At 41.7% G+C, this 12,682-nt stretch overlaps 6 protein-coding genes across 6 annotated transcripts; 5 read left to right on the top strand and 1 right to left on the bottom strand.

Moving 5' to 3' along the window:
• Positions 1-1,127: 1,127 nt before the first annotated feature.
• Positions 1,128-2,227, top strand: RO3G_13897 (uncharacterized protein; the record flags this gene model as incomplete). The annotated part of the gene is made up of 7 exons (XM_067668481.1): positions 1,128-1,170; positions 1,216-1,278; positions 1,397-1,569; positions 1,622-1,718; positions 1,822-1,881; positions 1,942-2,011; positions 2,200-2,227. The coding sequence occupies 7 exons, from the start codon at positions 1,128-1,130 to the stop codon at positions 2,225-2,227; spliced, it is 534 nt and encodes a 177-aa protein (XP_067524582.1).
• A 27-nt stretch (positions 2,228-2,254) lies between these two features.
• On the top strand, positions 2,255-2,407 carry RO3G_13896 (uncharacterized protein; the record flags this gene model as incomplete). The annotated part of the gene is made up of 1 exon (XM_067668480.1): positions 2,255-2,407. The coding sequence occupies one exon, from the start codon at positions 2,255-2,257 to the stop codon at positions 2,405-2,407; it is 153 nt and encodes a 50-aa protein (XP_067524581.1).
• An 822-nt stretch (positions 2,408-3,229) lies between these two features.
• On the bottom strand, positions 3,230-3,637 carry RO3G_13895 (uncharacterized protein; the record flags this gene model as incomplete). The annotated part of the gene is made up of 2 exons (XM_067668479.1): positions 3,230-3,332; positions 3,456-3,637. 2 exons carry the CDS (start codon positions 3,635-3,637, stop codon positions 3,230-3,232), a joined length of 285 nt encoding a protein of 94 aa, XP_067524580.1.
• Positions 3,638-6,005: 2,368 nt separating this feature from the next.
• Positions 6,006-6,290, top strand: RO3G_13894 (uncharacterized protein; the record flags this gene model as incomplete). The annotated part of the gene is made up of 1 exon (XM_067668478.1): positions 6,006-6,290. One exon carries the CDS (start codon positions 6,006-6,008, stop codon positions 6,288-6,290), a length of 285 nt encoding a protein of 94 aa, XP_067524579.1.
• Positions 6,291-8,092: 1,802 nt separating this feature from the next.
• Positions 8,093-9,390, top strand: RO3G_13893 (uncharacterized protein; the record flags this gene model as incomplete). Its single annotated transcript, XM_067668477.1, has 4 exons — positions 8,093-8,453; positions 8,504-8,640; positions 8,685-9,177; positions 9,224-9,390. The coding sequence occupies 4 exons, from the start codon at positions 8,093-8,095 to the stop codon at positions 9,388-9,390; spliced, it is 1,158 nt and encodes a 385-aa protein (XP_067524578.1).
• An 846-nt stretch (positions 9,391-10,236) lies between these two features.
• Positions 10,237-10,653, top strand: RO3G_13892 (uncharacterized protein; the record flags this gene model as incomplete). Its single annotated transcript, XM_067668476.1, has 1 exon — positions 10,237-10,653. One exon carries the CDS (start codon positions 10,237-10,239, stop codon positions 10,651-10,653), a length of 417 nt encoding a protein of 138 aa, XP_067524577.1.
• Between the last annotated feature and the right edge of the window lie 2,029 nt (positions 10,654-12,682).

The following is a 12,682-nucleotide window of genomic DNA, read 5'->3' as shown; positions in this document are numbered from 1 at the left end:
TTTATTTGCAAGCTTTTTGACATCGAATCTTGGCAAGGACATTGATTGATTCACTAAATTTGAAACGATATTTTATGAGATTGCTCTGTAAGACACATAAGCGCACATTGCAATGAATTTGAATAAATAGGATCAGCCAAATTGGTATCTTGATTGCTTGTAAACAAATGATTTTCAACGTGATGTCATTATTATCCAAATTTGTAAAAATAAAAATGCTACTCTTTAAAGATGTAGATTCTAAAAATAAAATGAAGGTAGACAGTTGATATGTTTCATCCAAGCGTTTGAATAGATTTTATATATAAAAAAAAAGCCTGACAAGGAGTGGGTTGCTTTCTCGAAGGAATGGAATACAAGATGATGCAAGATTAACTTGTGAAAAATACTAATATTTGTTCAATAACAAATGAACAGTAAATAATAATAAAAAAAGAAATGTCAAGAGCTTCATTAGAACAGAACAATCTCTCTTTCTTTTATCATTCATGTATCGTGCATTTAGAATGTGTTTTCAATCTTGAATTCTTTTGGCTTTCATGCCTGTGGAAAGAAAGGCTCACGTTGGATTGTTTTGCATGATTTTTCATAGTCATTTGACTGAACAATAGGCCATTTTAAAGTACAGTGGCCAGAATCGAGTAGTACAGTTCTTTACAACCATAAAAAAAAAAGGATTACTTTTTCTTTCCCCTCTTTTTTTTTTCTCTCTTTTTTTTTTCTTTTCCATTTTCCAATGTCAGAGACCAACCAAGAAGATAATTTAAAGATAAAATATAATTTTTGGGTAAAGTATTGCTGTTTAAAAACGAATGTACTTATTGGATTGTTAGTCTTCAGATGAATCTGCCCTGAATATTTTATTGAATCGATTAAGTCAAGCCAAACAGACATTTTCTACTGTTCTTCATTTCCTTCAACAAAGGTAATCATAAAGAAAAAGATCTTCTTTTGTTTAATGCATAGATGATTAGAGTACAAATTGAACAAGAATATGGAAACAGATTATATAAGCTATCTCAATCTATATTAGAGAGCCCATTTGATGTATTGTTGTCCACAACCGAGATCACTGCAAGAACTCATATTGAATTAAGTCAAAATATAAGCGAAATGTTGGAGATACCATGGATGCAACATTTAAAGCAGCAGCAAGCATCAAGACATGCAGTAAATACATTGTCAATCATTTTCTTCTTCTCATCTTTTTTTTAGATCAAGCATCAAATAAAAAATGTGCAGAATATGAAGATGACATACGATCGTCATTTAAAAAAGGTAATACACCATCCCCCATCTCAACGCACACATTCAATTCTTTTCCCCTTTTAGGCCCATCATGCCTATATTGTTGCATGTCAAAGCTCTACAGATCCAATAGATATCAGCATATTAGATCAAGAGTATCAAATAGCAGTCGATCTATCACAATCCTCTCACTGGGCACAGCACTGGGAAACATCTTTGGATGACATCCAATCATTAGAAACAAACAGGTTACAGCTGCTAAAGTCAATTGTCAACACCCTGGCACACATGTTGACCTATACTTGTTCTAATGATGAACAAGTAAGTCCCTTTTTTCTTCATACGCATCATAACCCAGTGACACACTAGATAGGCTTGTCAAAGGATGATGTCAACCATGGAAGATTTAGATGTGAATGAATCCATGAATCAATTCATACGAGAGCATGGAACAGGAAAGATAAAACCAGGTAAAAAGTACTGTAGATGGCTTCCGTGTTCATAACGTGCCTAGTCGTACCAAACTATACACAATACAAAGAGACAAGAAGAATGAGTAAAACAGAAAAGGAGGACGATGGACCGAATCCAGTGCAGTCCCTACCGCATCCACTGAAACAAGAAAACAGACAGGTAAATAGTCTCCTCTCTTCTCGTGCCATGTTGACAGACGGCTGAACTGTTGTTACCTAGGATACCAGACTTCTTCCGTATCCTCTGCAACCAAGATACCCATCGGATTCAGCCCTACAAGATTGGTCTAGTAAGTAACCCTCCCTCCCTGTCTTTCTACTCGTTCACTCATCACCCAACAGATCCCGAAAATGATCATCAGCAGACGATCCGAACCTCGTTTGAACCGGCGACCAAGAAGCCATCGATCTTTTCATTTGATTTTCTTAAAAGAAGGAAAAAATCAAAAAGCAGAAAGCATTCACTTTCCCTTTTTAGTCAAGTGTACTATCGCACCCTGTCCTAATTGATAAAATCATGTTGTTTATTTTTAATGCCCACTGCACGTAAAGCAGAGGATTTCCATGACCAAGGCCTCTCGGGCTGTTTCAACAGCGAGCTTTCTTCCTCTTCTTCTTCATTCACAGTCATCGGCTCCGTGTGTGCTCTTTGGGTGCCGTACGCTGGTCTTTGGATGGCTGTGTAAGAAGAGGACCGGGTTCGAGAGAAATGTCGGTTGTATTTTTGACAAAGTGAAGAAGTCCATGTGTTTTTCTTGTGTAAATCAACCTGTTGATCCCTTTCTGGATTTAATAAGCTGTTCTTTGACATTTTCTTGGCAGTTTTTTTTTTTTTAAAAAAAAAAAAAAACAAAAAAAAAAGAAAAAGAAGAAGGTTTATAAAAAAAAGGCACCTTCTAATAATAGCAAGGTCTTTTTTTTTAAAAAAAAAAAAACCAAATTTCTTCTCGGTTGTTCTAGACTTGATTAGGAGAAAGAAAGGATGCTAACGAAACAATTAGACTGTGGACATTGCTTTTATTATGAGTCTTATGGCCAATGTATGGATTGTACATTGTACGATTATGCAGCATAATTACTTGGAATGTGAGCTAGTGATACAGTCTAGACTTTGAATACACTTTATTTCCATCCATCAAATAAACAGGCAGAGGATGACTTGCACTTTTGAACGAACTGTTACAAACTGTCCATGTCACTCAGAAACAAGTGACATCCAAAAGGTTGAACTCTGGCAGGTAACACAGACCCATCAAAATAATCATCAGAGAATGTCATCCCCGCAATAAGATTCCGAAAAGAAGGCTAACTTGAGAAAAGACCCAGAGACTTCTTCGTCCTTCGAGCACAAGACGCCTACTGAGCCTCTTTTCCCATGCTTTTCAGGATCCCGTCACTTTTGGATCCCCTAAGTCTACGCTGGATGGAAGGCGGTATACAGAGCAAGATGACGTAAGACGTCGTTTTCTATCGACCCTCCCATCCAAAGCAAACAAAGCCGAGTCCACTCACGACTGATCTTTCTTTTGTCCATCTTTCTCATTCACCTTATCGGCCGCACCATCCAGTCGGCCCGAGAAGGTCAACAACGACTCGAGTGCGAGCAGGAAGCTATCCGATGGACCATGTCATGATGAGATTCCTTTGTTCAAGAAAAAGAGACAGGATAGAGAGGGTCCTCATGTTTGAATTTCCAAATGATTCCTTGGCCTTTCACAGTCCATCAGCATGGACCTGCCAAATTCCCAGTGGATCACTTGAAAGGGTGATGGGTTGAGCCTTTGGGACTGAGTTGTGAAAAACGCCCCTTCTCTTGCATTTTGCTTCTTTGCACGCCAGAGAACACGATCTACGAACCAATCCAAGAGCAAGCACCTGTGATCAAAAAAGCACAGCAGGCACCCTGTTGAATCCATGTCTTTACAATTGAAACGCAAGACTTTGGTGATGCCATTCTTTTTCGTAGAACAGGAAAAAGTCCCCCCCCAAAGACACACTTTGGTTTTACCCTATCTTTTTTTCGACCAAAAAGGAGGGGATGTGTTCATCGCCTGATGTGAACAAAAGCCGTGGACCTTTGGGTGACCTTGCCTCTTGTCTCTGTTGCGTCACTGCACGATGAAAAAGTCCTTTTTCTCTCGGGGCCCATGATCAGACACTCTGATTTTCTCAAGCCAAGCGCTTGTGATTTTCAACAGGAGGGTCTGTGTTCGATCGCGCTGCTTCCTTTGCACACGCAGGGTCTTCATGGACCGAGTCGACAGGACTCGACGGCCATGGACAGCATGCGTACCTTGAGTGCATCCAAAGAGTAAGAAAGGGCATGCGATTGAGGTGGGGCTAGAGAGCGAGTGAGCAGATGGCGTCCATCGGTCTATCAAGGCCTTGCTGGACGATGGAAGAAAACAGGTCTTTGGATCCCTCTGTACAGCATAGGGTGCAGCAAGGAACCGATCCTATTAGAGACCGTCTTGCTGGTCCTGACGAGGATGACCGGATTGAATGTTGAGAGAGAGAGAGGACATGGGTATGCATGCTAGGAATCAAGACGAATGGATTGATTGGAGTCGCGCTTGGTGTAAAAGGCAGAGAGGATGAGAAAGAAGAGGGAGGAATGAAAGGCTTTGAGAGTTTCATGTGAAATACTCTGCAAGTCATTCTTGGCCTCGGTTTAACAAGCATCACAGGGAAATTGAACAAAGGGATGACACAAGTTTATTTATGCATGTCAAACGAATGTGTCATCATGAAAGAAGAAGCAGCCTACTGCAGCTGTCTTTTATCTCACCGAGCATGTAGCCCATAAAAAAGAAACCAGAGTGAAAAGTTCACGCTGAATCATGAGCAGAGTGTCGCTTGTTTGACAAAAAGTCAAATTTTAAAGCAAAGAATGGTCAGGGAGGGTGACACAGATGATTAAATGCACGTTTTTTTTTTTTTTTTTTTTTTTTTTCATTGTCTCCGCCTGGTTGGAAGAAAAAGGTCTTGCTGATGTTCAAATCGATTTAAATTCGATGGCCGATGAGCCTCTTTTCATATTCAAGGGCTGATGTCTACTGTAGCCAAGCAATAAAATGAAAAAGAAACACATGGCTCGTTCTCTTTAGATGTTTGTTACTAAAAGTTCTCCGTGTTCCACATGAAAAAAAAGAAACAAAAAGATCACAAGTTGTTGTACAAAAAAGAGTTTATTGAAAGTAGAATGCAGGGGGGGGGAGGAGGGAAAGAGCAGTTGGTTCTTTCTTGTTTCATGTTTAAATGTATTGCCATGGTTTCTCTATCACTATGGTAAAGCCTAGTGTTGGGTCGGGTATCCATGACACCGTGCTTGTACAAAACATCACAAAAAGAGAACACCTGATGAATGCATTCAAACCTGTCTTTTTAAGGCATCGGCTTGACGCTAAAATAAATGGCGAGTGCTACTGTTTTGCCTCATATAAGCTTGAAGCATTCTGACGATGAGTCATGTATGGGAATTGATTGAAAAAGAGATTTAAACTGTCAATTGGATAAAAGGAGACAAGAGAATGAGACAAAGAGAGAGAGAGAGGTTATTCAACAAGGATTATTTCTCAATTTAAATAGAATTCAATTGAGTTGATAAAAAGAAGGACAAAAAATAGAAATGACGATGTAAAGATGATTATGTATTGTATTTGATTTACATCATCTTCTGTCATTTGTATAAACTATTCAACATTTAATATAAGCATGAAATACTATTTTTTTTTAATGAATTAGATCAAACAAAAAACACTTTATACTTTTTTGGATGTAAGAGATCATGCCTTGAAGAATATGTAAAATACAAATAATCTTTACATCCATTGACCTGCTCAGCCATCCTTTCTTTTTAAGCAAGGATAAAATAAATCCAAATGTAAAATTTTCAAATGTGCATAGACAAAAAAAATGAGTTTTGCCTCTTTTGAAATAAGAATAAAAAAAAAAAAAAAAAAAAAAAAAAAAAAAAAAGTCTGATAGGGGCTTTTGTTGTTGTTGATTTGTAAGCCTTTTTTTTTTTTTTTTTTTTTCTCAATAAACAAGCTTGATCGATGTATGCTTATCTTGTCTAGCTTGGGCTGCATACTATATAAATATCGGAATAAGAAAAGAACGTTGAATGCACAGAAAAGAAAAGGTGTGGCAAATTGCTCACTGTTCCAGACCTACAAAAAGTGGATCGGGCTCTTTATCCATTTTTAGTGTAGCCGGTGTACGACGATGTCTGAAAAGGTATAAAAGCCTCTCTTTTTCTTTTTTCTCTCCTTCTCTTTCAACATGATCACTACCGTTTCCAACCACTGTACTCTACTCAAAACCGACAATGTGCGCCATAAATCATTTTCATCCTTCGTAAAGAGCTTATTATCCATCGTGTCACCTTCTTCTATCCCAACCACCAAGAATGATGAATCAGAAAAACAAGTTCGATGTTTGTTTGAAGACATGTACTTCTCATTTCCTGCTTTTGAAGAAGAAGAACAAGAAGAAAAACAGGAAGGCCTGTCCAACTGTCGTCCTCAACCTTCTTTAATTGTTGGAACCAATCGTATAATGTGTTGAATTCGTCTCTTATATACCTCTTTCTTTTGTACCATATTTCATTCTATATACACCCTTCACAAGCATGATGATTATTATTAATATACCTCGTTTATACACATATTTATTTGACGCAACGATAAAAAAAGAAATAAATCTTAATCCTTTACCCTTTTTTGTTTATTCACTCAATCCACTAAAAAAAAAACTTTTTCCGCACAAGCCCTCTATTTTTTTTGTAATCAGGATGGCTTTGCTTTTTGTGTTCATAAATTGTCATTCTAACTTGTTATCAAAAAAGTTGGTTTGACAAGCATTGAGTTGAACAAAAAAGTGTAAAGCTTTACACATGTTCATTGAGCCAAGACAAACAAAAGCAGTGAATCATTCTCACTGTCAATTCTGTTTCATTTTTTTTTTATGACTTTGTTACATTAGATATAAATAGATAAATAATCCCAAATTTAGAAAGCCCACCGAGAAGCCTTGACTCATCCAATGATTTTTTTATAAAAATAAAAAACATCTCACTTATTCCATCCACCTTTCTTTCTGCAACAAGTGCTGTCGGTTCATTCAATCGAATGTTTGAGATTCATGCCACCCTGACACAACAGGTCCAAACAAAAGTACATTTTCCTTCTTGAATGCAAGTAAATAAAAAATCCGAGTGCATCTTACAGCACAGATCATCAGAAAACATTCGATCCTCTTTTATCACCATCATCCCATACACAGCCTGTCAAAAGAGAATGCAGGCTTTGTTTTTGAAATGCATCGTGAATAAATTCATTCTTTGACGCTGAAAATAAACTCGAATGAACATATCCTAAGGAGTAATTTGACTAAACATGGCTAGTCGGATGACTAAGCTCGTTCACCCTATCCTCTCAGCGATAGAATGTCTAGTCTGTTCTTTTCCCGAATCATACCAAATTGTCAATAGCAGAGTAACGTTACATCACGACAGCCGACGTGACCAATGAAAACAAAATCTTGATTTCTCACGATGGTCTGTCTATCCTGTGTCATCAAATGAAGGGCAGTGATCAAGAAAGAAAGTGTGTGTGTGCATAACAGAGTTGCATAAACCTCACTTCATGAATAAGACACCTGTCCAGTAAAAAAGAAGACCAATGTCGTGTGTCAAATCGAACTCGTCTTTTTTCCTGCATTTCATTTGGATAGCCATCCCACCGACAGTTTAGAGGCAAAGATTTGATTTATTTCCCTCGTTTTTCTTTTTCTTTTTCTTTTTTCTTTTTTTTTAAAAAAAAATGGAAAACAATCCTTTTCATCATCTCGATGTCTCAGCACGCTCCAGTCTTTCAGAAGACAGGGAAGAGGGATTGGAGGAGGTAGTGGACAAGGAAGCCAAGACGATGCACAGGATCTCGCTGGATCCTGTGGCCAGCGCCGATCTGCAACGGACCCACACAGAACATGCTCTCCAGCTGGTCGAAGAAGTGACGGGAACAGGCCAGAGACGAAGGCCGAGCAAGGCCGGCGTCCTGTCCAACCTGCTGAAGCTCGATGTCTTTGACCCCCATCGGCCCGTCCGACCCACCCCGCTTCGCTCGCTCACCTCCAGCCAAACCCTCTTGCAACTCATGCACCCGGTCCCCGACATCGAAAAGGGCCCTGCCGAACATGCGGCCCACCGGATGGCCATTGCCTCTGAAATTGCCGATATTTTATCAAGACAGGATTTCATCATCCAATTGGGCAAGGCGCTGGTTCGCACCGGCGCCTTGTCTCACCGGATCGTAAGCGCACCCCCTTGTTGCAGGCAGCGAGACTGATGCTCTTTTTAGGAAGCGGCCATGAGCAAGGTTAGTCAGCGGCTGGCGATCGATGGCAGCTATGCAGTCTTGCCAGGCTTGATCATCGTCACCTGGGGCGACCTGGAGACCCATACGTCAGAGACCCACCTGATCCGATGCTCGCGCGGTTGGGATATCGGTCGACTGGAAAAGACGGACGCCATTGTGGGCCGAATGGTGAAGGACGAGATGGGGTTAGAGGAAGCGAACGTGTTGCTAGAGGAGGTCCTGAAGGGCCCACCGACTTGGAGCGCTCCTTGGATCCTGCTGGCCTATGTCCTCTCGTCCGCCTTTACCGCTCCCTTGTTTTTCAATGGCTCCTGGACGGATTGTTGGGTGAGCGCGCTCTTTGGCCTCGTCGGTAAATAGATCCTGATCTCGACCTTGTCTCATCCACTTTTTTCTTTCTAGTCGGCGCACTGACCTATCTGTCCGAAAAGGTCCCCATGTTGGGCAGTGTGTTTGAAATGGCCATCACGATCCCGATCGCGGTGATCGCCCTCGCTCTCCATCCTCACATCTGTTTTGCGGCGGTAGCGATGGGTGCAGTAAGTAAACAGAGAGGGAGTTGAAAGTCGTCTAACGTCTCCAGATCATTATCGCCCTGCCTGGATTCTCACTCACTTGCTCCGTCATGGAGCTCTCGGCCAAGAACTTTGTGAACGGCAGTATTCATTTGATCTATGCCTTGATGTACATCTTATTCTTGGCCTTTGGTATCGGCTACGGTTGCTCCGTCTGGCGTCTGACCCATCCTGACCTGGACATTGACGTCTCTGGCTCCTCTTGCCAATCCAGTCCGGATCCCTACTGGTCCTTTCTCTTCCTACCCCTGTCCACGATCGGGTTTGCCATGGTCTTTGGCGCCAGTGTCTCTCAGTGGCCGGTCGTGATCCTCAACAGCGCCCTGGGCTATACCGTCTCTTTTTTCGTCAGCAAGTTCACCGGGAACGCGTCGGTCATCACTCCCAGTGTAGGTGCCTTTGCGATCGGCTTGTTTGGTAATCTCTATGGACGGATCACGAAACGGCTGACGTTCGTGCCCATCTTGGGTGGCACGGTCGTGTTGGTGCCCGGCAGTATCGGTAAGTGAACGGAGGTAAGGATCTCGGAAACTGATCGGTTCTCTAGGTGTCAGAGGAGCGATCAAGATGTTTGATGGTTCCAATGATCAGAGTGGAAGTGCCTTTGTCTTTCAGGTCCTCGGCATCGCTCTGTCCATCACCCTTGGCCTGTTCTTGTCTAATCTGGTCGTTTATCCCAAAGGCAAAAAGAGATCTGTCTTCTTGGGCTTTTAATCTACCTTGCTTTTCTTTTGATACCCCCCTTTCCAACCTTCTCTTCTTTTTCTATTTTAATACTATCAACACATTGCTTTCTGTCCAAGTCAGTTTGTTGTATCACAATTCAAAAATAATAATAATAACGCGTCTTTTGAATCAACGCGATCTCCATTTATTCTTTAAAAAAGCATGCAAACTAGGCCAAAGAAAACCCTATCGGTAGCATGTATTCACGTAGTTGAAGTAGGTTTTTTTTTTTACTTGGTCAACCTTGTCTTCCTGTTGACCCTTTCACCTCTGCTGTGGTGGGTGTTTATCAACAGATGCCTTTTACGTCATTCATTCGTACCCGCAAGGAAATGTCATGCTGAATCGGAATCTTTGTTCGATCACCCACTCCCCTGTCTGTGATCTCAAACCGAATCGATCTGTCTTTGGTACCGTTCCGCCCCTCCATCCAAAAGCATTTTGAGTATGCCCTGTTTTGAAACAACCCACATCTCTTGTTGCCACTGGGACTGTCCAACGCGTTGATCGACTGTCCAGAAAAGAAATAGATTGGCAAGAGGATCGATAGAGAGTCAAGCAACCCATTGCGGAATCGATCCCTATTCAAAAGCCGAATCTATTTTATTGCCATTTCCCTTTGGATCTGAACAAAACCTTTTTTCTAGCCAACGAGGCACAAAGGCTTCGTTTCGAGGGTGTAGGCATGGTTTCAAGCAGGAAGCCATCCTGTGACGGTGCCTTGAGGCGGTCAACCAAAGCGTCCCTCGTGCGGCAGACGCCTTCTTTTGCAGTCACACCGACCGTTCATGAGTCACTGCTGCGGTTCACACTTGTTTTTTTCTTCTTTCTTTCATGTCCTTCACAATCCAATTGAAGATTTTACCCGACCCGTTCTCTGTGCATCAATACGATCGCGACTTTCGACGATTGCTGGAGGTGGTGCAAGACGCGCCTTGGTACACGGTGTCCAAGACGACCAGCGAACTTTCCTTGATCGTCCCCAGCCAGTTCACCTTGGCGGCAGAACCCAACAAGACCGAGGCAGGCTGGCGTATGTTTCAGGTGGATGCTCAAATGGATTTCGGCCTGGTCGGCATCCTCGCAAGAATCGTTTCACCTCTCAAGGACCATGGGATTCCGGTGTTTGTGGTCAGCACGTTTGATACGGATTATGTGATGGTCAAGGAGGACACGTTGGCCAAGGCTTCGGAGGTCTTGCAGGACCAAAAGGATATCTCGGTCACACCAGGAGTGTCTGTTTTTGAATAAAGCTCCCCCCCTCCTTTTTTTTTTTTATGAGTCATCCTTATTATCCCACTGATTTAGACATTGTGAATTATGTGCCTAATGACAAAAGTCAACTGGAATTGCTCTTGACCTTTGGCACACTTGTGGTTTGTTTGAGTGCTGTTTTGTTTCGTTGGACCCATTCACCCTTTCGGTTGATTTGGTTTGTCCTCTGTGGGCTTCTGCACTGTGGATTTGAATTGTATTGGTTATTGAACCGAGACCGGATTGCCAGTCAAAATGATCTTTTGGCACAACTTTGGAAAGAATATGGAAAAGGCGATTCAAGATATATGGTGATGGACAAACAACTCATCCTGCTTGAATCGCTCACGATCGTAACCACCCCTCCCCCATCCTCTTTCTCGCTTACTGATTCCCTTTCTTTAGTTTATCTATGGTCCACTCTGTTTCATCACAGCCTATCTCATCCTTACAAAATCAAGCCGACAATACTTTTTTCAACTCACTGTCTCTCTCTGTCATCTCTTGAGCTGCACACAGTATTTCTTGACCGAGTTGCCCGAAGCGATTCACTGTGATCCAAGTCCTTTCTATTTCTGGGTTTATCTCGTCGCGTTCAATGCGCCTTGGGTGATTGTAAGTGGAACAGGCCATGGTTTGATGACACTAATGATTTCAAAGGTACCTCTTTTATGTCTTGTTCAATCCTATCAACATATCCATCAAGCCTTTGATCACGCTAGAATCAAGCATGAATAAAGTCGACTTTTGATTAGACGCATTCTCTCTCTTCTTTCAATCTTGAGAGAAACAAAACACTGGATGCATCTAGCATCCTGTCTTTTTTAAATTAGACCCATTTTATCCTTACCCCATCTTCTATCGTCCAAATCCATTTCATCCTCTCCAAACTCGCTTCTGTTTTCAACTGGTTTGGTCGTAAGCCTTGTCAGTGATCTCAAAAGACGATCGACATCTCCCAGGGGGCAGTCATGTGTCCTTGGTCAATCTCTGCCCTTGTTTCGATTGGATGGCGAGAGGTGGGATACCATCCAAAGAGGGGGATGCCTCTCACAACGACTGAGCTTACTCTGTCCAGATCGATCCCCCTCTCATTTTTTCCAAAAAATAGCATTGTGTCTTGTCCTTGGATCCGTCTGTTGGCATGTTTCAATCGAATGACACGTCTTTTGTTTTCCCTTTGTCATTCAAAAAGATGGGCATGTGTGTGTGTCGGGGAGGCCGTGGCTTTTGGTATCCAAGGACGTTTTTGAGCTAAGCTCCATGACACAGATAAGAAAGAGCTTTCGGGGACGAGCAAGAGGTGACTCAGACGAGGATCGATCGGTGTGATGTGTCGAACGAGCATGGATCGTCTCTGTTTGGGTGAATGGGTAAACGTGGTCCACAGGGGCTTCATGATGATCTCACTCTCTCTCTTTTGTCACAGCAAGGTAGGCTTACAGGTCTGAATGAGTACGCGTCACGATGGGACAGTGAGGTGGATGAGAAGCATCACGATCTACAGAATGACGGAGAAAGACCAAAGGGGTGGGGGTAGTGCAGTGTGAACTCAAATCATGTCTCTTTCTGTCGTCATGGCTTATTGTCAATTGAATGTTACACATTACGTGATGGACATGCGTATTGTATGAACCTCTTGCTTTTTTTGTAAAAGAGATGAAATGAATAGGATTCATGGAGGATCCAAAGCTCTTTTTTGCATAGACTTCACTGACAAAAGGGAAACGTAACCTGATTGATGATGTGTCGCATAAAGACAAGTATCCAATGAAAAGGATTTGCTGAGTTTAACGAACAATAACAATCAAGCGAACATGTTTAAGGAGTGCAAGCAAAAAAGAAAGGATGGTTGCTGATCTTGTTTTATTAGGATAAATGAGTTTATCTATAAAAGTGTAGATCCATTTTATCCCTTTTTGTTTCATACAACTCAATCCACCACATCCTGTTTTAGACAAATACAAAAAAAAAAAATGGAAGTGAAACTCTTCTTCCCACACACGTGATGTTATAAAAATGTCAT

Source organism: Rhizopus delemar, genomic scaffold, assembly GCF_000149305.1.
Source record: "Rhizopus delemar RA 99-880 supercont3.13 genomic scaffold, whole genome shotgun sequence".
Classification (NCBI taxonomy): domain Eukaryota; kingdom Fungi; phylum Mucoromycota; class Mucoromycetes; order Mucorales; family Rhizopodaceae; genus Rhizopus; species Rhizopus delemar.
The sequence above is the reverse complement of the archived record's forward strand: the minus strand, read 5'-3'. Positions and strand labels throughout refer to the sequence as shown.